Here is a 26,431-nt window from a genome sequence, read left to right as displayed (position 1 = left end):
AATGTGGACTGTGCAACTGAATAACTAGATTTTTAACTTATTTAATTTTTACGAACTTAAAGTAGCCACATCTGCCTATTGTCTACCAAATTGGACATCCCAGCTCAAGATTTAATTTCTAGTTTATAGAAAATATAAGGGCAAGAGCCACAAATTAAATTATGTAAAATCTAGTTTTAAAATTCTTAGGACAGTTAGGAAAATTAAATCTGAGATGAATAGTAAGTGGTGCTTTGGAATTATTGTTAGTTTTCCTGCATAAGAAAATAGTACTTATTCTTAAGAAATTCCTACTAATGTATTTAAGGGTTACATGCCATGCTTTCTGCCACTCAGATAATTGGGCAACTGTGAAAGCAAATATGATATAATGTTAACTGTTGAATCGGGGTAACTAGGTGGAGCATCAATACATGCATGTTGTATTATTCCAATTTTTCTCAATGTTTCAAAGCCCTCATCATAAGAAAGATAAAAGACAAATATTTCATAATCTGCTGATTGTTCCCATAGTAGGAAAGTGAGACGGTTTTCAGCGGCCAACTGAAAAATCTGGAGACGGGGAAATCCAGATTTGTGTTTCAGGAGCACTTGAGCCACAGCTGGGATGGAAATGAGGGATGGTATTTATGAATGCCTCAGCCTTTCCTGAAACCCCTCTCCCCACATCACACTTAACACACAGGTCTCCTCCTCCCAGTTTCTCCCAGCACCTGGCCTCCCTTCTCCTCCCCTTGCCAGGCCCTGCTCCTCCTTCTCGTCCTCTCCTCTGCCTTCCCCTTCCCTCCCCGATACCTGCAGATGAAGGAATGCCCTGCTGGCAAGACACTTTGAAGATGAAACATGCTGACTCCCCCTAGAGCCCAAGGCTGACATCCTTTACAAAGAAGAGGATGCAGGCCACTCCACCATTAAAGCACATTCTAGACAGGCGTTGGACCCGGCTAACCACCCAAGCCCATAAAGCACAAATTGCCCCAACACCGTCTTCACAGCCAAGCCTCTTCAGAATCTGCGCATAAATAGGGCTGTGGTGCCCTGAGGAGCACATTGGAGTTTCCATCAGGACTCCAGGTCCCCTTACCCGTCCTCTGCAACCCAAACGTCCAGGAGAACCATGACCTGCGGATCAGGATTTGGTGGCCGCGCCTTCAGCTGCATCTCGGCCTGCGGGCCCCGGCCTGGCCGCTGCTGCATCACCGCTGCCCCCTACCGTGGCATCTCCTGCTACCGCGGCCTCACTGGGGGCTTTGGCAGCCACAGCGTGTGCGGAGGCTATAGGGCCGGCTCCTGCGGACGCAGCTTCGGCTACCGCTCTGGGGGCGTGTGTGGGCCCAGCCCCCCATGCATCACCACCGTGTCGGTCAACGAGAGCCTCCTCACACCCCTCAACCTGGAGATCGACCCCAACGCGCAGTGCGTGAAGCAGGAGGAGAAAGAGCAGATCAAATCCCTCAACAGCAGGTTCGCGGCCTTCATCGACAAGGTGGGTGTCCTGGATCACACCCTTCCTGAACTCCCACTACCTACACAGCCAGGGCTGGGCACTGAGGATGGAGTCAGAGTCAGAAAGACCTCTGCCTGCCTGAGATCCCAGTCTGATGGGAGAGGCACTCAGACACACAGACACAACACACAGGCACTCAAGACGCAGACTCAGCTGACAGTTCAGATAGGGTGAGCTTGTGGAGGAAAAGCGTGGCCAGGCTGCTCTGGGGCACAAGCTAGACATCAGGGATTTGGGGGTGGGGGACATGTGACCACTGCTGCTGAACTCAGAGGGGTTTGGGCAGCCCCAGGGTGAGAAAGTAGGGTGCACTGACTTCCAGATGACATAGGGGAAGAGCTGGGACAGCTGAGCTCCCTTCCAGATGATGATTCAATTTAGACACCCTCTCCTTGGCACCGTCCCCAGAAATCCCATCTGTGATCTGAACCTGGGTACTCTGCCTGTGAGGGATGCTGCCTCACCTGGCTTCAGAGTGAGGAGCGGAGCCTCCACTTGTGTTCATCTGCTTGGGGTCACTCAGCTCCCCAGAGAGCAGGCACTGACACCACCCAGCCCTTGCTCCATTCCTGAGTGGGAAATCTAGACATAGGTCATGACCAGGAAATCCAGAAATTGTCTGTCTCCCACAGTCCACCTCTACTCAATCTCAGATAAGCTCCAGATTTGGGGATTTCCTTTAAACTATCCCTCCTCCACCAGGTCCCCAGAGCTGTCTTTGGGGGCACCAGAAGCCATCTGTCCCTCCTTCCCACCCTGAATGGCAGGTGCGCTTCCTGGAGCAGCAGAACAAGCTGCTGGAGACAAAGCTGCAGTTCTTCCAGAACCGCGAGTGTTGCCAGAGCAACCTGGAGCCCCTCTTTGAGGGCTACATCGAGACTCTGCGGCGGGAGGCCGAGTGCGTGGAGGCTGACAGTGGGAGGCTGGCCTCAGAGCTCAACCACGTGCAGGAGGTGCTGGAGGGCTACAAGAAGAAGTGAGTGAGGGCAGGAGGGATGCTGGGCACAGGAATGGGGTTTAGGTTAAATACACTGGATCAGACAATACGAACTCCCAGGTAGGGTGAGTGGCCATGACCACTAGGTTGACCGAGGGTGGCGGGGTCTTTTCATTTGTGGAATCTTTGCCCAGACACCTGTGTAAGAGGAGGGCTGTGACTCCCACTACCTGTCTCTATCCCACTCCAGCCTTCTCTTCCCTGAGCCACATCACCCAGCAGCTCTCCCCTGCGCTCGGTGGGGAGGAAGCCTCTGCAGGGTCCAGGCCTTCTCTCCTGACCCTCAGCCCCGACACCTGTAGCACCTGTCAGATGTGAGCCCAGGGTCTCTCACGAGTGACAGGTCTAGGGCTCTGGGTGTTCCCACTGCCTTCGGTTCTAAGTTCTGAGGGTCTGCGGGTCCAGGAGTCCCCACACCTGAGCTGGGATTCATACCAGTGAAGGGAGGCTGGGGCTACAGGCCCCAGGAGGATATGCTGTTTACTCCCAGGATGGGGTTGGGGGCTGAGTCCTATTTGCCTCCTGGGGGACCTCAGAGACCCTTTGGGAACAGGACTGGGAGGTACCAGGTGAGCCCTCTTCCTCCCCAGTTCAAAGTGGAGAGACAATCCCAGAGACATCCCACATCCAACCGGAAAGGACTCAGCTAGCTTGCCAGGCCCGGGCTGTGGGGGGTGTTTCTAGTACTGTCCCCATGGCTGTGATGAAGTGTGATGTGATGGGGGCTCTGCAAAGACCTGCCTTGCCCTGACCTCCCCTCTCTGCCCTCTGCTCTGCCTCAGGTATGAGGAGGAGGTTTCTCTGAGAGCAACAGCTGAGAACGAGTTTGTGGCTCTGAAGAAGGCAAGTGACACAGGATTGAGAAGCACAGATCTGTGGGATCTCAGAATGACAGGCTCTTCCTGGGGAGACACAGGGGGTCTCAACCTCAGTGTGGAGCACAATGACCTTTCCACAGCAGGATAGGACTGCCCAGGTGCAGGTCATTGGATGGAGTATCCAGGGTCTTGTCAAAGGGCAATGACCTTGGAACATCTACCAGCACCTGCCTTGGGCGAGGGGATGGCTGCACTGTCCTCTGTGTGTCCTGCTCTGCTCCAGAGGTTGTGGTCTGTTGCTGAGTCCCCTGGAGCCATAGCAGATACAATGTCTCTGCTGAGAGACAGTGCAGTCTGTCTAGCATTTTGGGGAGTCTGACCTTGAGGCACAGACACAATCCTAGGGCCTAAGAGAGGATGGAGCAGAACCAGGAGCAGGAACTGGGTTCTTGGAGCACTACTGAAGGACAGGAAAGGGTCAAGGTGTGAGAGCAGGGGGTCAGTCTGGGCAGGCTTCCTGGAGCAGGAGAGGGGAGAAGGGAGAGACAGGAGGGCAAGGAGGGGTGAAAGGCTGGTGAGTCATGCCCAAAGCAAACAGGATGTGTCCTCAAAGGGGCAGAGGATGCCAGCTCATCCCAGGAAGGGCAGAAGGGAAGGAGAGGCATGGGAATGGGACACTGGGGACTGCTTTCCCCTGGCTGCATGGAATGGATGGGCAGAGAGACGAGTCTGGGGGCTACATTACCAGGGTCCTCTGAGCTCCAACACTCCCCACCTTTGCAGGATGTGGACTGCGCCTACCTCCGCAAGTCAGACCTGGAGGCCAACGTGGAGGCCCTGATCCAGGAGATCGACTTCCTGAGGCGGCTGTATGAGGAGGTGCGGGCCCAGGGGCCAGGCAGAGACCTGGCAGCCAGCAGAGAGGAGAGTTGGGGGTGGGAGTATTGGACACGATGTGGGTAGAGGTTGCAGTCCCTGAGGCTGTGTGAGGGGGCAGGGCTGGGGACCAGAGAAAGCCTGAGAAGGTGGAGTCAGGACATGGTGGGTGGGGCTGTGTTCTCAACTAAAGTCACTGCCCCCACCTCCTGCAGGAGATCCGCATTCTCCAGTCCCATATCTCAGACACCTCCGTGGTTGTCAAGCTGGACAACAGCCGGGACCTGAACATGGACTGCATCGTCGCTGAGATCAAGGCACAGTACGACGACATTGTCACCCGCAGCCGGGCCGAGGCCGAGTCCTGGTACCGCAGCAAGGTGAGTGGCACAGGACACCTGCCTGCTAGACATGGCAGTGGGAGGGATGTGAGGTATCTATTAAATAGGCTTCCTTTTCTGGGGACGCTGGTCCCTGGGGATGAGAAGAGATGGCTGCCACTCTGAGGTTAGGGTGGCAGGGCAGGACTGCCATGTGTGGTTGCACAGGCTGAGCACTGTACAACCTGCACAATCATCCGTGGTGCCCTGAATGGATGCGAAGTCCCACCCTGAGCCTCATGAGCATCTCTACTTCCCCCAGTGTGAGGAGATGAAGGCCACGGTGATCAGGCATGGGGAGACCCTGCGCCGCACCAAGGAGGAGATCAACGAGCTGAACCGCATGATCCAGAGGCTGACGGCCGAGGTGGAGAACGCCAAGTGCCAGGTATGGGGCATCTGTGCCCAAGGTCAGAGAGACCGAGGGCCTAACCATTGTCACATAGCCTATGTGTGCCCTATCTGGATCTCAGCATTCATTCTCCAGCCCCTTTGTCCATGTAGAGTCCCTGGTTGTGGTCTCTCAGTGAGTCCCAGGTGATGAAGGCGAGAGGCTCTGTTCTGGGGTGCTCCCAGCTTGGTGGGGAGCATGGTGTCATCCAGGTAAGCATCAGAGAGACCCAGGGATTCTGATCTACCTTGTTCTCTCTGTTGTCTTCAGAACTCCAAGCTGGAGGCCGCGGTGGCCCAGTCTGAGCAGCAGGGTGAGGCGGCCCTCAGCGACGCGCGCTGCAAGCTGGCCGAGCTGGAGGGCGCCCTGCAGAAGGCCAAGCAGGACATGGCCTGCCTGATCAGGGAGTACCAGGAGGTGATGAACTCCAAGCTGGGCCTGGACATTGAGATCGCCACCTACAGGCGCCTGCTGGAGGGCGAGGAGCAGAGGTGGGTCCCATAGACCTTTCCCTTTCCCAGCCCTGCCAGGGTTCTCAGCGTGCCCTGTCTTCACACTCCTGGCAGCACTCAAGTTTTGTTTCTTAACCTCCCCACCCTGCAACCAGATAGGTAATTTGTGTAAGTCCTTTAAGTATGATCTAGCCCTGCTTGAGTCCCTCATGTTCACCTAGGCACTGATCTGAAATTGCGGTCTTGTTAATCTCAGTTGAGATCTAGTAATCTGGTAGCAGATATTCCTGTTACTGAGAAGCCTAGTTAAGGCTTGGGGCCAGCTTGCCTGGGTAATGCTCCTTCCCTTCCAGCTGTAGCTGCATGTGCCTCTCAGGATTTCTTCTGTTTTTCCTAGTCTGGCCCTGGCCCCAGCTCCAGACCTGGGAGTTCAGATGCATCCCATAAGGACAGCTTCAGATAGATGACAGCATCAACTCACGAAGCTATGTGGGAGGGAAATGTGGGCTGGGTGGAAATGAGTGTTTGGGGTGACAGCCCTGCCTTGTCATTGGACATGTCCTCCCTCTGGGCCTCAGCCTTTCCATCTGCTGGATGAGACAACAGTGGTGGGCAGTCTCTGAGCCTATTCTAAAATCCCATTAGTTTATCCAACAGTTTTGTATTGAGCCAGGCATTGTTTTTAGGTGATGGGGAAAGGAATAGACAAAAAAGTCTATCCCCCTGACTCCTATAATCTAATGACACCAATCAGACTGGATTTCAGAAGTTAAATCTGCTTCCCTCAAATGCACCTGCAATTCAGTCAGAGCCAACTTCCAGGCAGTGGCAGCTAATAGCTCTTAAGGGCTATGAGCCAGGCTCTAAGCACTGGATGCCTCTTATTTGATTCATTCCTCATAAGAGATCTACGAAGTAGATTTTCCTGATGAGGAAGCCTAGGCTGAGGCTGGCTGAAGTTGGGGTTGCACAGCTCAGGAGCGGTGGAGAGCGAGGCACTTACAGGCCTTCTGTCTCCAGACCCTCACAGTGACCCCGGGCTATGCTGGCTCCTGGCTGAGAGCATTTCTTGCCCCCTCCCTTTGGCTAGTGCCCAGATGGAGGGCCACAGATGTATCCCCTCCACCTCAGTCGCGGGGGCCCAGCGCCTTTTCTGAGGCACTGACCTCTGCCCTTCTCTCCCCGCAGGCTGTGTGAGGGCGTTGGCTCGGTGAATGTCTGTAAGTAGTGGGGTCCGTCCCCTCCTCCCGCAGGGCGGGTCTAGGAGCCTCTGGGGAAAGGGCGCGTGGGATCACAGCAAGCCACCCACTCAGGCAGCGGCTGCGCCTGAGGCAGGCCTCCGTCTCTTCTCCCTGCAGGCGTCAGCAGCTCCCGCGGTGGCGTCGTCTGTGGCGATCTCTGTGCCTCCACTACTGCCCCTGTTGTCTCCACCAGAGTCAGCAGCGTCCCCAGCAACAGCAACGTGGTGGTGGGCACCACTAACGCTTGCGCCCCCTCCATCGGGATCGGCGCCTGCGGCGGCAGCTGTAAGAGGTGCTAGGAGGCTGCGGCCTCCGCCAGCGCCTGTAGCCATCACTCTCCACTCAGCCAGTCCTCGGGCCGCCGGAACGCGCCGCCCTGGCCGGCCTCCCAAGAGCCGCCGCCAGCTTCGTGCACTCTAAGTGCCCTCCCCACCGCTCCGCTCTGGGAGCCATCCCTGGTCGCAGGAGTCCGGGGAGGCCCGGCCAGCGCCGTGGTCTCTCTCTCTCTAGCCTTTCCTGGTAGTCAATTTGTTGTCCGGAGGATTCATCCTTTTCTTCTGCCTACCTTCTGTTTTTTTTGCTGTATGCATTGGTCTTGCCTGACCTCTTCCCCAAAGCTTGGAGGAACGGGGAAGGCCCGGGAATGTCCCTGTCTGCACGACCTGGGACTCTGCCCATGCGCTTCTGCCTGTGGAATGGAGACGCTGACCCTGGATGGTGGTTCTGTGACTCTGCCAGGGACAGGCCCACGTCTGGGGAGAGCAACTCCCTTAGGGGGATGCCCTTAAGAGCTTCTGAAAAACTAATGACTCTGCTGCCTTCTCCTTGGTCTTTGTTTCACTCTGTGTTTCCAATAAACTCATTGTAGCGCATCAAGCCTAGTGTCTCAGAGTCTTGAAAATGCCAGGACCCTCCCGTGGTAGGGGCTCCCTGCCAGAACGCCTCAGGACCTGTTTATCCACTATTTTTCCGTAGCTGAAAATGACCACCGTAGGTGCCGCCCATCTGTCCTTGAGCAGCCCAGGCCTTGGGGAAAATGAGAGAAGACTCAGGGAGCCAGGGAGTCTTATGGGATCATGGGTTTCTCTAGACCAGGATTTCTCAACTTCAGCACTATTGACAGTGTGTAGGCTGGGTCATTCTTTGTTTTAGGGCTGTTGCGTGCATTTGGTAGGACGTTTAGTAGCATCTCTGGCCTCAATCAGCTAGATGCCAAGGGTCCTCCACCACCCTCTTGTGACAACTAAAAATGTCTCTAGATGTGGCCATATGTTTTCTAGGGGTTCTCAACCAGGGTGATCACCTGCTGCCTCCACCCCAAGGCCTTCCTGGAGGGGAAAGTTCATGGGGAAAAAGACAGGTGAGAATGGAAGGAAGGTATTTGAGAGAAAGGAAGTATGTGAGAGAAGCACTGTGTGGGGAGAAAGAGCTTTGGGTTGAGAGTCAGGAGAACTGGGCTTCTCATTCCGAGCCTCAGTGGCCATTTGCCACGTGTGACTTTGGGCAAATTGCTTCCAGCCCCTACTCTTCAGCTGCCTTGGCTGTGGAATGGAGAGATTGGACAGTATTCCTAAGATCCTTCTAGCTCCCTACGTGGGATTGTGTTTGAAAGGGCTATGTTAATGCCCTTTGAGTGCCAGTTCAGTCATTTACTAGTCTGTAACTGTAGGCAAATCACTAAGCCTCACTGAGCTTTAAGTTCCTTCAAATTTAGAGTGGGATGATGATATCTACTGGGCCGTAGGGAGGTGTTTCAGATATCTATTACACATAACAAGTCACCCAAATGGAGAGGCTTAAAACATCAATGCTTTGTCATGCCTCAGGCTTCTGTGGGCTTACTAAGCAGTTCTACTTTACATAATGCTGTTTGGAGGGTTAGAATGTCTGAAAGGCCCAATATGGCCAAAATCTCACATGGCTGGACTTGGTGCTGGCCACCAGCTGGGAGTTCAGCTGACGTGATTGGCCACGGTGTATCAGTCAGGGTCCAATCAGAAAATAATAATTTGAACAGAGAAAGTTTAACATAAAGCATTATTAACGATAACAGAGATTGCCCAGTAAAAAGCAAGAACTCTAAAGACCACAGGAGCTGCAGCCATAAGGGGCAGTCCCTACCCCCAGGCCTTTTCTTCGGCATCCAGAGATGGCTATCCTGCTTTCACTAATTGTCTCCTTGAGCACATTTAGGCTCTGCCTGATGCCTGGGCCCAAAGTCAATGTCACAGGTTTTGAGTTTTGTTTCAGCAGCATCTCTCTGCCAGGTACCAACTTGCCCTCCACTTATTGCTATGTAACAACACATCCCCAAATTTAGTGGCTTAAAACAACAATAATTTTCATAGTTGTATGAATTGCCCGGGTAAGTCTTCTGCTTCATATCATTGACTGGGGCTCTGGCCCTGCTGAAAGGTCCAGGATGGCTTCACTTGTACGGTTGGCATTTGGAGCTAGCTCTGGTCAAGGGTTCAGGAGCTGATGGCCGGGGCCTCTGTTCTTCCCTATGTGCTCCAATCCCTTTAAGGCCTCCTGGGCACGGAAGCTGCAGAAGGTGCTTTCCATCAGATTCTATTGGTCAAAGCAGTCATGCGGCCAGCCCAGGATCAAGGGGAGGAAAAACAGACTCCACCTTTGATATGAGCAGTGCCATGCACAGAGAGGGAGGAGCTGTTGGGGGCTCATCTCTGAAGACAGCTACCACAGGAAGATTAAGTAACACAACACAAATAAGTTTGGGGTATAGTGTGGCATATAACAGATACTAAACAATTAGTGTTTATGACTGCTCTTGTTGTTATTACTATCATCATGACATCATAACAGTGCAGCATTCCTAGCCTCTGAATAGCAGGGGCAGAATGGGCTGGTAGGAAATACTGGGAGCTGGAGGTTTGGCATCCTAGCTTTTGTCAGCAGGAGTGTGTGGCCAAGCTCCTTCAGCTTTTGGAGCCTCTGGTAGTTTACCCACTTGATAAAGGCAGGTGATAGCAGCAGCCCACTGAGTGAATGAGAGCTTCAGCTGGTGTGCAGAGAAGGGTGGATGTCACAGCACTGTTACTCTGCGTACTGGCACTACCACACTGGCCCTATCTCAGGCTTGTCAGCACAGAGGGATCCACCATCCAGTTAGCTCACATTCCTCAGCAGCCAGCAGGAAGCTTCCGGAGAAGAGGCAGCTGGCTCTCTGTGAAGCATGGAAGGCCTCATGAATTGGCCCATAGCATCTACCTCTGCAAGAGGATGGGAAAAGTGCCTGGAAGGAAGGAGGAATGAGAAACATCCTTGGGTGAAGAACGTTTTCATGGAGTGGAGTTGGAGCTGGGGTAGGAGGGGCCGTGGAGGAGGATGTAGAAACGATGTGCTCATTTTCAGCTTTTAGAGGCATTGGAGAGCAGCCCCCACTCTCCTTAGCGGCCTTCCTGACGCATCAGAGCTCCTGGATGGCCCCATGCTCCATTTCCAGCTCCATCTCTATGTCTCACATACTATTCTCCATGTCTGGAGCACGTCTCTCCTCCTGGTTAACTCCTTACTTCAGTTCACTTCTTGCTTTCTTTTTTTTTTTTTTCTGAGACGGAGTCTCGCTCTGTCACCCAGGCTGGAGTGCAGTGGCCGGATCTCAGCTCACTGTAAGCTCCGCCTCCCGGGTTCACGCCATTCTCCTGCCTCAGCCTCGCAAGTAGCTGGGACTACAGGCGCCCGCGACCTCGCCTGGCTAATTTTTTGTATTTTTAGTAGAGACGGGGTTTCACCGTGTTAGCCAGGATGGTCTTGATCTCCTGACCTCGTGATCCGTCAGTTTCGGCCTCCCAAAGTGCTGGGATTACAGGCTTGAGCCACCGCGCCCGGCCTCTTGCTTTCAAATGTAAGCTTTGCAGGGACAAGCATCTTTAACTATTTTCTTTGCTTATAGGAACCCAAGCTTGTGTAACAATACCTGCTACACAGCAGGAGCTCAATAATGATTTGTTGTTGGAATAATGAGCTCCTGATTTTCCTTTAGGTCTCAGCTTCAATATTACCTCCTTTAGGAAATAATCAGCTTTGCCTGCTTAACAATCCTCTGGCTGTGATTCTCTTTTTCTCCCAGCACCAAGGCTCAGGGTTCTTCATAGCCACTCCCTCCTTGGTGGAGAGGTGGCAGTGGTGGTGGAGAAGATGGGGATCAGGGACTCAAGACCAGACTCTCCAACAATCTTGTCTAGCCCCTTGAGCTGGTTGGATGGAAGGGAGATGAGTCACCACCAGAGGCATGGAGCCTCTGGGTTCCCCCAGGTGGCACCTCCATGAGTTCCCGAGGCTGGCAGTCCTTACAGTATCCTCCTTAACCCCCGAGAAGGGAGTGTTAAGCCCCAGAGCAGAAATCAGAGCTCCTTTCCAAGAAAGGCAGAACTGAAAAGGCCCCTGGAAGGCCTCTTGTCCAACCCCTCACTTGACAGGTGTTCAGGGCATCTTGAGTCAGTGTAGGGGAGAAAGGTGGGGGGCAATGAGGAATAGGAAGCTGTGACAGGCACTGAGCGATCAGTCAGAGCTAGACATACAGGGGATGGTACACTGTGTTTAAGTCTGGACTTTGTTCCGGGGACAGTGGTGACCCACTGAAAGCACAGCCTTGTGTTTGATGAAGGTCTCTTTGGCTGCTGTGAGGTGGGGCATGGAAGAGAGAACAGGATTCTAGGCAAAATGGTGGTGGCTGGGTGTGCTGGCAGCAGTAGGGAGAGAGGAAAGAGGGGCATGGAGAGGTATTTAGGTGGCAGTAAAAGAAGTCCTTGGGGCTTAATGAATATTAAGGGTACAGGCACGGATAAATCATAGGTTCTGGTTTGGGCAACTGTGTTGATGATCTTGGTAAGAGAGACTGGAGGAGACTCCAGTTGAGAGGGTGGGAAGCAATGAGTTAAGCTGAAAGGTGTGCTGAGTTCGAAGCATCTCTAAAACTGACAAGTGGAGTTGTCTTGTAGGAATTGGAGCTGGTGGGTTTAAGCCGAGGAGGGAGGGTAGAAGGAGAATCATCAGGGCTCTGAAGCCCAGGTGGGGGATTTTAACCAGGGAGGACATTAACTGTGGGTGGTAGCTGAAGGTGAGAGACTGATGTGACTGCCTAGGGAGAGTGCAGAGAGGTGGGAAAAGGCCCTGGGGTAGTTGGATGTTTGAGACAAGGTGCAGGGTGAGGTGTAAGTCAGTGAGCAGAACTGCCTGGGAGGAGCTGAGAGCCTGGCCTGGGAGACAAGGAGGTGAAAGGCCCGAGGCTCAGGAATTGGGAAGTGGGAGGGAGAGAAGGCACTGGGCAGCCCCTGGAGCTTGGGTGAAGGCTAAAGGACCCTGGCGGGGCTGGAGATTCCAGGGGGAGCAACGGAAGGGAGTGGGTCCTCCAAGGACATCCTGGTGAGATGGGTGGGAAAGGCCAGGGGCTGGGTGAAGGGGAGGAATGAAGAGGGCCAGCAAGGAAGGCAATGCACGACACTGGAGGTGGGCTGCAGCCTTGCGAGGACTGTTCCAGCTCTGATTCCTTGAGGGTGGGGTGAGGGGCTTCTCAAAGTCTTCCAGAGCTCTCCAGAGCTTTCCAAGTGGAGGACAGGAGAGATTGGGCCAAGCAGCAGGCAGAAGAGCCTCTTAGCCTTGGGGTTGAAGCTGTGAGGTATCTCAGATGAGGGCAGCGAGTGGGGCAGTTGAGGGAGTGAGTAGATGGTGTCCTCATGTCAGCTGTGGAGAAGGCTGCCAGGTTCTGAGGAGGTGTGTGCATGGGGGAAGGGTGGGCCAGGGGCAAGTTCCAAGGCTCTCACCTTTCCCTGTTTGGTGGGCAGCATGAGGAGGATGTGGCCATGGGGTGGGGTCCAGACTGACAAAGGGTGGCCCCCGAGGGTGGCTGCTGGCACTTTTGGCAGTTGCTGTTATGGTACCTATGTGGTAGGATGGCTGGGGGGCAGAGTGAAGATATGCTAGGAAAAGAAAGTGGGGACTGTGTATGCAAGAAGGGGGCAAAACTCAAACACGCACACAAGCACGCATACACGTGCACACATATAAACATGTGCATGCGCATGCACGTGCACTGCCTTCCAGCTGATCCTCTGGCCTCCTCGGTCACCTGCAGAGCCAGTTGGAAGAGCAAAACCCCACGCCATCCAGACTGATAGGTGTGACAGGTAGAAGGTGCTGTGAGCACAGTCGGCACTGCCTGTTCAGGAGATGACAGAACCATCTGGGGATGGGGCCCTATCGGTGTCCAGACTGAGAACTGGCCAGAACGACTCTAGTCTTCAGGCCATATCATCAGGCTGGGGTGCTCACCAGTTGGTGGGTGTGGGTGGGCCCCAGGAAGCAAGACATTACGGCAAGAAAGCAGGTCCCCAAGTTTATTGGAAAAGGGGAGACAAGAGGCCAGAGAGGCAGGGGGAACAGTCTCACAGTGCTCCTTCCAGGGAAGGAAGGCCCTTCTCCCCGGGAGGGGCAGAAGGCTGAGACAGGGGAAGGAATGGGTCTATTCCCCAGCGGCAGGCCCCTTTCCAGTGGGATGAGAGGTAGGGAGGAGCCGCTGGCAGGAATGAGCTGATGGTGTATTCTCAGAACACAAGGGGAAAAGCCAGCGATGTGCTGCTGTTTTCAGTTGAGGGTTGGGCAGTGGCACATCTGGCAGGCGAAAGGGGCTCCCCTGGCTCTCTTTTGGGCCACTTAACACCTCCCCGGGCCGCATGAGCCCCCTCCGCAGGTGGTGTTCAGCTGGCCACAGGGCTTGCACAAGCCGGTGCTCACCACCAGGTTCCCGTTGCAGGGGGCGCTGCAGACGCTGCCTGTCACCGGCCGGGAGCCGGACACACAGAGGTCCCCGCACACAACCCCACCCCGGGAGCTGCTGACACCTGTGGGAACAAGGGCTGGGTCAAGAGACCCCTGCTGGTGGCTGTCCCATCCAACCAGCTTCCTTTGGTCTGTCTGATGTGTCGGCCATCCAGGGAAGGATGCGAGGAACCTCCAGTTCTATTCTGAAGGTGTGGAGGGAACCCTAGCCTGGGAGCCAGCAGACCAGGGTTCTGGTCCTGGTTCTGCCTTGTGGCCTTGGGGAGTCCCTTCCTCTATCTGGGCCTCAGCTTTCTCACCTATACAGGGTGAAGGTTATGAGTGACATCTGAGGTCCCTTCTTGCAGTGACATCTTATTATTTTTCCCCTCCCTAACACATAGATGCTGTGAGGTTCTTTCTGCGAGCTAACCTTAGTCTCTCTTGTCGCATGACCAATCTATCCTCTTTACTGGGGGAATTATTGGAAACACTCCCCCCGAAGTCTCTGCATATACTCGTAGTCAAGAAGTCCTTTGTCCCCAGTCTACATTTTCCTTTTCAGGGTTCAAGATACTTACAGACATTCACAGCTTCAACACCTTCACACAGCCTGAGTGGGGAAAAAGTAAGGAAGGGGAAGATGAAAGAAGTCAGAATGAGGTCATCGAATCTCCCCTAGGTGCCGACATGGGTCATCTCAGGGCTATTTCTGACCTACATTTATGCCCTTGTGCAACTTAGAAAAAGTTGCCTTTCTGGCAGAAGCAATGTCAGGTCACACTATTTAGCAAGCAGAGTATGGTTGGATTTCAGCTCTCATTTGTCTGTCAGCTGTCATTTGTCTTTGTGCAGTGAACAACCTGAACAACCATATTTGTCAGGTCTGGATAGGCTCAACCTTCAGAAGGGGAAGGCCCTCTTGGGAAGATGAGGTCAGGGGTGGAGTTTGGCCAGCAACCCTGCCCTGGAATAGGTGATGTCCTAGAAACCAGACATCGGAAGAGTTGAGAATGAGACAACTTGAAGATATGGATCTGGGATCCATAGAGGCAAGAATGTCGCCTGGGCACTGAGACTGAGATAGGGACAAATCAAAGGTGGGCAGGTCTATGCAAGTGGAGTGCTTAGGGCTGGGCTGGACCCACCTCTGCTCCTCGCCCTCCAGCAGGCGCCTGTAGGTGGCGATCTCAATGTCCAGGCCCAGCTTGGAGTTCATCACCTCCTGGTACTCCCTGATCAGGCAGGCCATGTCCTGCTTGGCCTTCTGCAGGGCGCCCTCCAGCTCGGCCAGCTTGCAGCGGGCGTCACTGAGGGCTGCCTCACCCTGCTGCTCAGACTGGGCCACTGCAGCCTCCAGCTTGGAGTTCTGGGTATGGAGAGGAGAAAGTGAAGTTTAGTTTCCTGAAATCCCAGCCAATCTCCAATAGGATCATTCAACTTCTATCTTAAAATACTGTCTCCCCAATCAGCTTCCTAAATCTTTCTTCCCTCCTCACTTATAACACACACACACACACACACACACACACACACACCCCACACACAGATACTCACACACACCTTGGCCAAGACAATCAGAAATATCTCAGTAGACCCCTCATCTTACTCTGTCACCCTGAGACTGCACTGGGAAGACTTTTCCAGAATCTAATTCAAATCCCTCTGCTGAGGGCTAACTCCAGTCTCTTCCTACACTGAGAGATGGGCCGGGTTCCCATACCTGGCACTTGGCATTCTCCACCTCGGCCGTCAGCCTCTGGATCATGCGGTTTAGCTCATTGATCTCCTCCTTAGTGCGGCGCAGGGTCTCCCCATGCCTGATCACCGTGGCCTTCATCTCTTCACACTGCAGGAAGCAGAGATGTTCAGGAGGCTCAGGATGAGACATCCCATTCATTCGGGACAGCACAGACAATCGCACTGATTGTGCAGTGCTCGGCCTGTGCAACCACATGTGGCAGTCCTGCCTTGCCACCCCAACCTGAGAGCTATTGGCTTTTCTGTTACCATCCTTAGGGATCGGAATCCCCAGACAAAGAAGCCTTTTCTACTAGATACCCCGCATCCCTCCCACTGCCATGTCTAGTAGGCAGGAGTCCCGTGCCGCTTACCTTGCTGCGGTACCAGGACTCGGCCTCGGCCCGGCTGCGGGTGGCGATGTCGTCATACTGTGCCTTGATCTCGGCAACGATGCAGTCCATGTTCAGGTCCCGGCTGTTGTCCAGCTTGACAACCACGGAGGTGTCTGAGATGTGGGACTGGAGAACGCGGATCTCCTGCAGGAGGTGGGGAAAGGAAAGACAACTCACTTACCCTGGCTCCTCCTAATTCCTGGATGCCTATCATCCTTTTGGCTCATTGGGAGCAAACCTCTCATGTTTGGAGAAACGAACCTGATGAAGTCGCATAACTTTCTGCACAAATAGGAAATCTCTTTAGAGGAAAACACAACCGTTTCTCAACTGCTTGCTTTTGGAATTATTTAGGCCCATGTGCAGCCAGCATGGTCCAGATGCTTTCCAGGGGCTCAGTCCCCGTATGGGGGCCTCTTTCCCTTCTCCTAGACCAGCCCCATGAAGGAAGGCTATTGCTGCCAGAGAAAGTCCTGGGCCAGAGCAATGGGTTCAAGTCTGTCTGATGCTGTGTGTGGTCTACGCTGCAGTCCACTGACTCAGGGGAAGGACGCAGGGCAGCTTCCCAAGGCACAGTTGTCTGGGGTGCTCACTCTCCTGCCCCTTACTAAATTTGTTCCTTTTTGGTTCTCCATCCCTTTGCCTCCCTGCTCCTTCCCTCTCCTTGCTCCCTGCCAAGCCTCCAGCCGTGAGCCTGGGTTCATATGTCAGCAGGCCTGGTTCATGCCTGTGGGTGTCTGGGCAGGGGGTGGGGGATCCCATGGGGGGATCTGTGCCCACCATGACTGAGAGCCCCTCACCTCCTCGTACAGCCGCCTCAGGAAGTCGATCTCCTGGATCAGGGCCTCCACGTTGGCCTCCAGGTCTGACTTGCGGAGGTAGGCGCAGTCCACATCCTGTGTGGGGTAGAAGGGGCTGTGAGGCCGGCTCTCGTCAGAGGGCTCTGAGGACCTGGCTGCCGTGTGGCAGGACAAAGAGGATGGGTGGTGGGACTCAGGGCGAGCTCAGTGCCAGCTGGGCTTCACTCACCTTCTTTAGAGCCACAAACTGGTTCTCTGCTGTGGCTCGAAGTGCGACTTCTTCTTCATACCTGAGGTGAGGAGGGAGAACAGGACCTTGTCTGAACAGCTCTTGATCTTGGCCATAAGCATGTGTGCAAAGGAGCCTCCTTCCTAGACCTCCCCCTGCTCATCTCCTGCCCCCAAGTGAAATGGGTGGGGCTCTGGAGGAACCAGGCTGCTGGCCCAGGCCTACTGGGATGCACTCGAGAACTGAAGCACTCAATCCCCTGTTTTGTCGGAGGTTGGGAGGACAGGAATCTGGAAGCTGAGTGTGTGAATGAGTGTGGCTGGGGAGTGCGAGGTGCTATTTTTCTCACCCAGGTCTCCATCTTCTCTTCCTTCGAGCCCTCCCCTACCCTCACTCAGCAGCAGGTGGTGGGATCCTCACTCTGTCTCTCCACTCCTGGCCTGAGCTGTGGGAGGCAGCTCAAAAGATAGGGAGGGAGGGATATGCTGGGCCTGGGGAGTCCATTGGAGAGAATGTTACTGAAGGAAGCTGGCCACCCCTCAAAACAGATTCCTTCTGAGGATCCAGTGCGTATTCTTCATATCATATATCACACTTTGTAGCTGAAGGGCTAGATTTATAACTCTGTCGTGCCTGCCTTCCAGCAGACTGCAGGCTCCACAAGGACCTGCACTGTGTGGATTGCGTGGCCCTGCGTCACTAGCACCAGCACAATGTGCTGGCGTGTGGTAGGTGATCAGATTGTGTTAGCTGAGTGAGAGAGCAAACTTAGGAAGACACATATCCAGGACTTTGAGATCTGGTCTCAAAGGAACCAAGGAATACAAGTTTTTGTGAAAAATGAATGGAGAAAGGGAGAGAGCATTGTTTTCCTGATCTGCTGGTGGAAAGACAAGCTGAGCCTCCATCCCCCACACCCAAGGGATCCCTGTGTCTCGAGCAGGGGGTACAGGTTCCTCTCCACTCTCAGGCAGAGATGCCAGCTGCAGACTGGACACTCCTCCGGACTCAGGGAGCTGCCACCATGCTCTTTCCTGTGCCCAGCATCCCTCCTGCCCTCACTCACTTCTTCTTGTAGCCCTCCAGCACCTCCTGCACATGGTTGAGCTCTGAGGCCAGCCTCCCACTGTCGGCCTCCACGCACTCGGCCTCCCGCCGCAGAGTCTCGATGTAGCCCTCGAACAGGGGCTCCAGGTTGCTCTGGCAGCACTCGCGGTTCTGGAAGAACTGCAGCTTTGTCTCCAGCAGCTTGTTCTGCTGCTCCAGGAAGCGCACCTGCCACCCAGAGGCAGAACCTAAGAACCTCTTCTTGCAGCATCATAGGGCAAGAGGGGTTCCCAGCACCAGGGCCTGAAAGCCCCCAACTCTCTGACCCAGAGTCTTCCCTGGAAGGGGTTATGTCATCTCTCTCAAAAACACCACCAGGGCTTCACCAGTTCACCACCTAGAAGCTCTTCCTGGGAGTTAATCTCTTCTAAGTCAGTTTACCTGGTGTCATGGAAAATGCTTGGAGTCCAGATTCTGCTGCCACTTGTTAACAATGTGCCCCTGGATAAAGCACTCACTCCCTCTGTAGAGTAGGGAGGTTAAAGCTCACCTTACTATGAGGATTAAAAGAACCCTTTAACAGAAAGGAACCCCACACTGAACGCTTGCTGCTGCTCAATCACACCAAGCCAGGTGGACCTTTTTAGAAAGGCAGACTGTTATTATTCAAACCCTATAACAACAATGCAATTAGAATAATAGTCACCTGGAATATGAGAATAGGAATGTCCTATGCTCCAACTCCCTCATTTTACTGATGAGGAACTGGAGGCCAAGGAGGTTCCCTGACTGCCTGAGAGCTCACAGTGGCAGAGAAGGGCTCAAACTCTCATCTTCTGCTCTGCAGGGGGCGCCTTCTCTCACTTTGATAATTACAGGAAAATTTCACATTCCTCTCCCAGCCACGAGGTTGGCCCACTACTCCCCTCAGCATTTTTGTCTAATAACTTGGCCACACCCTTAGTAAGTCCTATCTTATGCTGTTCTTGGTCTCTCATGCTATTAGAAATTCCAGATTTTTTTTTTTTCCCAATCCTTTCTGTTGGGCATCTCTCTAGTGTGACTTCTCTCTTGAGGTTTTGGCTCTGGAGGGCTTTTTCCAACCCCAGAACATCTTCCTAGTCAGAGCCTTTTCTCCAGGTCTCTCACATCACTGCCACAAGGTGGTTGCCTGGATTCAGTGGGGAAGGTGGCTGCAGACTCGAGTTGGACACTGACTCCACAGATGAGTTCAACCAAATCCAGACTCTGCACTGCCTGCCTCCCCTTAAAGCCCATGAGGACGAGGACCATGTCTCTTGCTCACCCCGGGATCCTGAACCCCAGGAGCAGTGGCTTGGACAAATTACTCTAGCCCCTGCTCAGTGGCCAAATCACTGTGTGGTATAGAAAGAGCTCTGTGCCATGCATGAGACCCACTTCCAGACAGTCTTCCAGCACTACACTTACTAGCCCTGCCTTGATGGAGAGAGCACCTCCTTGGCATTTAAGCAGTTATTTGGCTTCAAATGCCCTGAGCGCCCACAGAGTGATCCTTTGCTCACTAGGTGATATTATCACTCAGTAGGGAAGGCTCTGCCTCTCCTTCTGCTTTTGTGTTTTCAGTTAATCTCCCCCATCAGTCTGGCAGCTCCTGGCCCTATTTTTGTTTTCTGTCTGTGTCCTAGAAATATGACTACCTTTCCCTTTGGCCTGGGAACTTCTGTGGGCAAGTTCTTGCTTTTGACTTCCCTGTCAGTGCCCAGCCTGAGTCCTGAACATGAGTAGGGGTTCAGGAAGGGTGTGATCCAGGACACCCACCTTGTCGATGAAGGCCGCGAACCTGCTGTTAAGGCACTTGATCTGCTCCTTCTCCTCCTGCTTCACGCACTGTGCGTTGGGGTCGATCTCCAGGTTGAGGGGCGTGAGGAGGCTCTCGTTGACGGACACGGTGGTGATGCATGGGGGGCTGGGTCCGCACACGCCCCCGGAGCGATAGCCGAAGCTGTGTCCACAGGAGCCGGCGCGGAAGCCGCCGCACACGCTGTGGCTGCCGAAGCCCCGGGAGAGGCCGCGGTAGCAGGAGATGCCACGGTAGGGGGCGGCGGTGATGCAGCAGCGGCCGGGCCGGGGTCCGCAGGCGGAGACGCAGCTGAAGTTTCCAGGGCGGAAACCACAGCCCATGGAGACGAAGCCACAGGTCATGATGGAGGTTAGGAAGTGTCTGAACAGTGGAGAAGATGGCGGAGGATAGAGCCAAGGTCCCGTGCTCCCTGGCAGATGGCAAGCCCTTTTATGTGCCAGGAGCAGCTGGCGTTAAAAGAGGGAGCAAAGAGACAATAGCTGAATTTTATTGGCTTGGCATCACCCTGGCCTCTTAAGCTAGAACCTTGCTTGCCTCTTCAGTGTGGCTGCATCAACAATCCCTGGCCACCGGCCCTGTTTCATCTTCAAAGCCCTTTACAAGCTTACTCCTTGCTCCTGCCCCTCCCATTGGAACTGCTGTGGAGCCGGAGAGGGGCTCCTGAAAGCATCAGCCGCATTCCACCTCCAAGCTAGGGGAATGGGTGCAGTGACGGGGGTGAAGCCTGCTCCCTGAACCCTGTTCTGAAAGGGCAGAGCTGGGCTGTGGGCCCTGGACCCACGGCCCAGCCCTGGGGTGGAGTTGCTGGCCTGTCCCAAGGAGGAGGCTGCCTCCCAGACAACCTCTTGCCGTAGGCTTTCCTGTCTTCATCTCAAAGGCAGGTTCCTTTCCTCGTTGTCAAGATTGGCCTCTCCTATCCTATTCCTGCCCAGAGCCTGGGCAGGGATGGGAGTGGGGGTAGAGATTTAGGGGTGGTAGAAGGGCATGGTCTTTGCACTTTGGGTATTCCTAGTGCAGGGACACTATCTGAGACATGGAAGAAACGGATTCAGAGAGTTCTGGTCAGAGCCGGGGCTATACTTCAGAGTTCCAGGTGTCATTGCTGATGGGATCGGGAGTGGGGAGTGTGGAATACCTCAGAGCTCCAGGGACTGAGCAGGGAAGGCTTCATGGAGGAGAGTGGGGACCTGGGCTTGAGGAGGATTGGGGTGGGGTAGTATAGGGTTGAGAGATGACCAGAAAAGAGTCCGGCTCTGATTTGCAGACTAAACTATGTGTATTCATTTATTCAGGAAATACTTATTTGGTGCCCACCAACTAGACACTAGCCACTGTGCTAGGTCCTGGAAATCCTGCAGAGACCTGGGGTGCTTGGAGGTAGCATGCATGTAGGGGAGCCAATATTTGGCTAGGGGGAAAGACGAGAAGCCGTAGGTTGGGGGAAGGCCCCCACAATGTCCAGGCTGACTGATGTTCTTTAGGGTCCCAGCAGGGAAGCTCAGTGATGGGGTCTTGAGGTGTATGTTATCACCAGGAAGGAGGGAAGCTGCGGGAGGTGAGGGACGTCAGCAGGGTCCTTAAATGAGATCACTGTCTCACCTCAGAGAACGTACTGGGTGAGAGAAGGGTGCTAGCTCATGCAACTGTTCCCAAAGCCAAGCTCTCTTACTTTGGGCCCTTGTTCCTTTGGGTGAGGACAGGCAATGGCTTTCATGGATGGACAGTGGGACCGAGCCAGGAGATTTGCCTTAACCCAAAGACCTGAGCCCCTCAACACTTCCAAACACACATCTCTGGACTGCTTTTGTCAGGAGAGGATGAGGAGGACTCCACTGATGGACCTGTGTCCTGACCCAGCCACAATCCAACACTGACCCAGTCTGGGCTAATAGTAACCCTCCTGGGACTCTCATCTTTTGCCCTTCCCACTCCCACTCAGGGTGAGTGGGCCAGTTATATCCCAGAGTGGAGATCTAGGAAGAGGGGCCCATATTCTGTGGGCCTGAGGGAGGGCAGGTGATGGTGCTGTTGAAGTCTCTTCAGGAGCTGGACATCTGCCATGGATCCAAAAAAAAGGCTCTCTTAGCCCCTCTTCTTGGGTCCTGTGGACTGCCTTCCAGAGTCTTGTGTCTGGAGTGGGAACTCTGGGGCTGTGGGCTGTGTGATAGGGGATCCTGGTATGAAAGACACACCAGGGGAGCACAGCCTGGGGGTACCTGGGGGCCTGGAGGTGGCTGATTGCAGCTGAGTGGCTAGAGGGATTTTTGGGGCATCTTTGAGGGAGGCTGGGCTGGCTGGTGCTGTCATGTTCAGTCTTGGTTGGGTCAAACACATGCTAGACAGCCAAGAAAGACCAGGCTCTTCACTCACTCTGGAACCAGTGAGCACCTGGAATGCTCTCTACACATATCCAATGATTATGGGGGATCTGTTTCTTGGTGAAATGCTGAGGACTGCAGGGCAGTGAACCCTCTGTGAAGCATTTCCCCATCACCATGCTGGCAACTGCGCTGCTGTCTTCTGACCTGGCTCATCTGTCTCAATCCAGCAAGCTTGGATCGTGTTGCACCCCTCCACCGAGGGGCTCTGTGTAGACACATGACCTCCTTGGGGTGGGGGAGCCATGACCATGCCCACCCCTGCCCTGATTGGAGCTGAAGATAGCATGGACCCTGGAGATAAAAAGACACGTTTCGAAGCCCAACTATGTCTCTTACTAGCTTTGTGCCATGGCACAGGCGTTTTCCCCCGGGTCCTTACTTGTGAAATATAAATGGCAATCCACAGCTTGCTGGGGGTTGGGAGGACTGAGCGAGTGCCTGGTGGTGGGAAGCGCCACCCCCACCTCACTTTGTGCTAACAGGGTGACTGGGTCTTGGTTGCAGGCACCTGGCAGAGCCTTGCAAAGGGACAGTGTACACGGCTAGTGAGATGCAGAGTACCATTCCTGGGTAAGCAGAAAACAGTTTTACAAGGCAATCATTGCCACCTCAGAAAGCCTTAATTAGAGCATCTATTTGTAAACAGCTCAGAACAAAGGGAACTGCAGACCAGGAGTCCCTTGAAAACAGACTTAGACAGGAAGCTGACAAAGAGACAGCAACACCCAAATCCCCAGGCTGCCTCCTCCCTCCTGGGCTCCAGGCTGTGATTGGTTCCTGCCCTAACCATGGGCCCATAAAGGGTCCGGCAGAGCCACAGGCTGTTTCAATCACCAGGACCTGGACTCTGTGCCTGCCCTTCACACCTGGCTTGGGTTGGCCTGAAGGAACGACCGCTTGACCTGTTGATCTCGTCCTCAGATTCCCACCTGCATCTCTTGGGGTGCAACCCCCTGGCCTTATTCCTGTGTGTTTTTCTGGTGGCTGCCTGCCTGTCTGCTAGGTTTCTGATACCCTGGTGCTCTGACTTTTGTCACTTCTTTCTTGCCTTAATATCCATGTTCCTTCACAGTTTTTGTCCCTTCTTAATGGGTTTTTGATAAACAACTCTGAGATGAACATTAACAAACACATCTTTGGGCACATGTCTAGTAATTTCCTTAAAACAAATTCCTGGAGGTGAAATCGTTGAGTCAAAGGGGACTGTTCCGGTCTTCTCCAGGCGTGCCTGGCCACAGGTTGCTGACATGGTTGTGGAAGTGACGTTTCCATGGGAAGCCTGCTGCAGTGAAGTCGTTAGATCTGGGAGTCCTGGAAATGTGGCTGCAGCTCTCATTTCAGTCACTATGTGTGTGTGTGACACATTAGCTAATCTCTGTAAGCCTTGTGTCTTCATCTGAAAAATGAGGATTCTAATACTGGCCTTTTGGGCCTTTGTGAAGATGACCTGGGGAGGGGAGTGCATGTGAAGCCCACGGAAGGCATGCAATCCAGGAGGGCAGAAGCTGCATGCGGCTTCCTGCTCCAGGCAGGAAGAATTCTTTAATACCTCCAGTTTTGCCTTCTGTCCTTGAACTCACAACACACCTCCAGAGCTGATAAGATATGGCACCTTCACATACTCACTACTATTTACTAAGCAACTTCTCTGTATTGAAGAGGAAGGAGAGGGATTTAATACACGGCCCCTGTCCAAGGATCCAACAGTGTAGTTGGGCAGATTTGTAAGTATGCACAAGTTGTATTTTGGATGAAGCAGTTCTTCAAGGCTCCTCTTCCTTGGAGTGGGAGCTTGCTTTGGCCTGGAGCAGTCAGAGGCTTTGTAGGAAAAGTCAGACTTGAGCTGGGATTTGAAGGATAGAGGGGTTTGGAAAGGTCAGAAGGGTGGAGGCAATGCTAGGCAGTGAATTGAAGAAGAGCACAGACGTGTTCACAGGGCGGTGGATACCGCGGTTGAAGCTTAGAGGATGTCACACCTAAAGGATGAACTTGAGGCACATACCAGTGAAGACTGAGAGCAAGACAAAGGTGTCCATTCTCGAGGCTATGCTGTAAAGGACTAGAATTCCTGGCCAAGAAAAGAAATGTGTGTAAGAATTGTAACAGAAGAGATAGAACTGGCATTATTTTCAGACAATGGGATCAGTTGTGTAGAAAACCCAACACAGTCAACCAATACAGGGTAGAAGTAACAGGAAAAGTTGAGCAGTGCTGCTAGTTACAAAGTGAACTTACAAAAATCAAAAGTGCTTTTCTTTATCAGTGACAGCTAATCAGAAAATATATAGAAAATATGGCTGGGCACAATGGCTCATGCCTGTAATCCCAGCATATTGGGAGGCTGAGGCATGCAGATCACTTGAGGTCAGGAGTTCAGGACAAGCCTGGCCAACATGGTGAAACCCTGTCCCTACTGAAAATACAAAAAAAATTAGCTGGGCACATTTGTAGTTCCAGCAACTCAGGAGGTTGAGGCAGGAGAATCGCTTGAACCCGGGAGGCGAAGGTTGCAGTGAGCCGAGATCGTGCCATTGCACTCCAGCCTGGGTGACAAGATTGAAACTGCATCTCAAAAAAGATACCATTCCTAAGAGAGATTAAAAACAATAAAGTATTACATAACTTTATAAAATATGCACAAGATCTGTAGGAGAACAATATAAAACTCTATAATAATAATAAAAAACCGAGAAAATCTGATTAAATGGAATTATACTATATCCAGGAATACTTTGACCTAGCATTCTAAAGTTATAAATTGCCCCTAAGTTAGTTGGCAAATTCAATGCAAACCCAACAAAAATTCCAGCTGGATTTGTTTTGAGGAACTTGATAAAATTAATTTTTTTCTGAAAGAGTAAAGTTTATTTATAGCAAAGCCAGTTATGAAAAAGGAAAGCAAAGAGGAGTCTGAGGACTCGAGATAAAATAGTAATAATAAAGTGTGCAGCAATATGCCAATAGACTAATGGAGCAGCACAGACACTCACAACAGGCCTCTTCCCATCAGTAAAGCTTGGTATTTAATGAGGGTTGCAACAAGCAAAGGGCCATTTTTTCAGTCGGTGAGATTTGTAAAAAAATAGACACACCATATGGAAAGCATAGAGCTGGAGTCTAGTTTATACCATGTCCCATGGGAAGCCTCGGATGAATTAAAGGCCAGGAGAGATAAAGCTAAAAGGCAAGCAGAAGGCCATGTAGGAGAATGTCCTTACTTATGGATGGGGAAAGATTTCTTAAGCAAACCTTAAAAATCAAGACCAACAGGTAAAAAATGGATCAACATGACCACATTGAAATGAAAAATTCCAGTTTAGTGAAAGACTGCATAGAAAAAATTAGTTGGTAGTTGATAGCCTGGGAGAAGTTTTATATGTAGAGAAATTCCTTATACACGTGTGTGTGTGTGTGTGTGTGTGTGTGTGTGTATAAGAAACGTCTATATATGTAAGGAATGCCTGCAAATCCACAAGTAAAAGAAAGGAAATCCAGTAGAAAACTAGTCAGGGATCTGAACAGACAGTTCATCAAAGGGAAAGCCCAAATGGCTAGTAGGAATATGAAGAAATGACAACTGTCCTTAGTCCTTAGAAAGATGCAGATCAGGCCACGAGATGTGTTTGTACCATCAGAATGGCAAAGATCAGAAAGGTGGATGTGGAGGGGTGGGAGGATGAGAGCCCTCTGGCACTGTGGTTGGGATCGTGCACTGTTGTAGATATTCTGGAAAGCAACGTAGAGTTGTTCAATGAATTCAGGCATGTGTAAATGTGTAAATGACCCAGCACTCGCACTCCCGAGAGAAACCCAACCCCACATATGACAGCAGCCCTTAGGCAAAGAACAGGCTATTTACTGTGGCATTATGTGTAGCAGAAGGAAGTTGGAGGCACCCTAGCAGATTAGTTAGAGAGCGAGAGAGCTTTGCTGGGGCCAGCCTGAAAATCAGGCCCAGGAGCCTTCAGATGTCTTCTGCTGAGCCTTTGGTGCCTGGGGAGATGCATCTTGAAAGTGGAGCTTTTGGGAACTAAAGCTGCGAAGGCATATAATGGGCTGGAGGAGGGAAGACTGGCTCAAAATATCTGTTTAGAAAGTTAATGTCTGGGGTGGTGGCAGTGGGCTGCCCAGGGAGGGGTACACGGCCAAGTGCTGAGCACATGTAGGGAAGCCCCTGGGAAAGTGAAAAAAATCCAGGCAGGGAAGAGCCAGGAAAGTCACACTCCACGCTGATCAATGTAGGAGGGCTTCTTGTAGGAAAAGGGTTTTCCTAGGTGGCAGCACTGGGTACCTCCTGATGCCAGGCTAGGGTGCCCTCCGGTGGGAACATTGTGGCAATCCTGGCAGTCCAGGACATCTTTTCTAAGGCACGCTCTGCAGCAGAGCTGTGACTCACACGGCTTCTCTGAGCCACAGAACTCAGGGCTTTGCTCTATGAAATGGATGCACATCATGCAGGTGTGATGCAGCTGGGTGAGCCCCAGTTCCAGGGTAATGACAAGCATTTCTGGGCCACGGTTTTCTTCCTGTTCATCTCTGACACTCCTCCCGCAA

At 52.8% G+C, this 26,431-nt stretch overlaps 2 protein-coding genes across 2 annotated transcripts; one reads left to right on the top strand and one right to left on the bottom strand.

Annotated features, from left to right (window-relative positions):
* Positions 1 to 1,113: 1,113 nt before the first annotated feature.
* On the top strand, positions 1,114 to 7,538 carry LOC117090090 (keratin, type II cuticular Hb6). Its single transcript, XM_033221999.1, has 9 exons — positions 1,114 to 1,486; positions 2,275 to 2,483; positions 3,287 to 3,347; positions 4,106 to 4,201; positions 4,414 to 4,578; positions 4,841 to 4,966; positions 5,240 to 5,460; positions 6,610 to 6,641; positions 6,780 to 7,538. The coding sequence occupies exons 1-9, from the start codon at positions 1,118 to 1,120 to the stop codon at positions 6,959 to 6,961; spliced, it is 1,461 nt and encodes a 486-aa protein (XP_033077890.1). The 5' UTR covers positions 1,114 to 1,117; the 3' UTR covers positions 6,962 to 7,538.
* A 5,469-nt stretch (positions 7,539 to 13,007) lies between these two features.
* On the bottom strand, positions 13,008 to 20,053 carry KRT83 (keratin 83). Its single transcript, XM_033221997.1, has 9 exons — positions 19,454 to 20,053; positions 17,673 to 17,881; positions 16,607 to 16,667; positions 16,378 to 16,473; positions 15,557 to 15,721; positions 15,166 to 15,291; positions 14,591 to 14,811; positions 14,024 to 14,055; positions 13,008 to 13,525 (listed from the first exon to the last, which is right to left on the bottom strand). Exons 1-9 carry the CDS (start codon positions 19,835 to 19,837, stop codon positions 13,338 to 13,340), a joined length of 1,482 nt encoding a protein of 493 aa, XP_033077888.1. The 5' UTR covers positions 19,838 to 20,053; the 3' UTR covers positions 13,008 to 13,337.
* Between the last annotated feature and the right edge of the window lie 6,378 nt (positions 20,054 to 26,431).

Source organism: Trachypithecus francoisi, unplaced genomic scaffold (assembly GCF_009764315.1).
Source record: "Trachypithecus francoisi isolate TF-2019V2 unplaced genomic scaffold, Tfra_2.0 Lachesis_group11, whole genome shotgun sequence".
Taxonomy (NCBI): domain Eukaryota; kingdom Metazoa; phylum Chordata; class Mammalia; order Primates; family Cercopithecidae; genus Trachypithecus; species Trachypithecus francoisi.
Note: the sequence above shows the minus strand (reverse complement) of the source record. Positions and strands in the feature narration are given on the sequence as shown.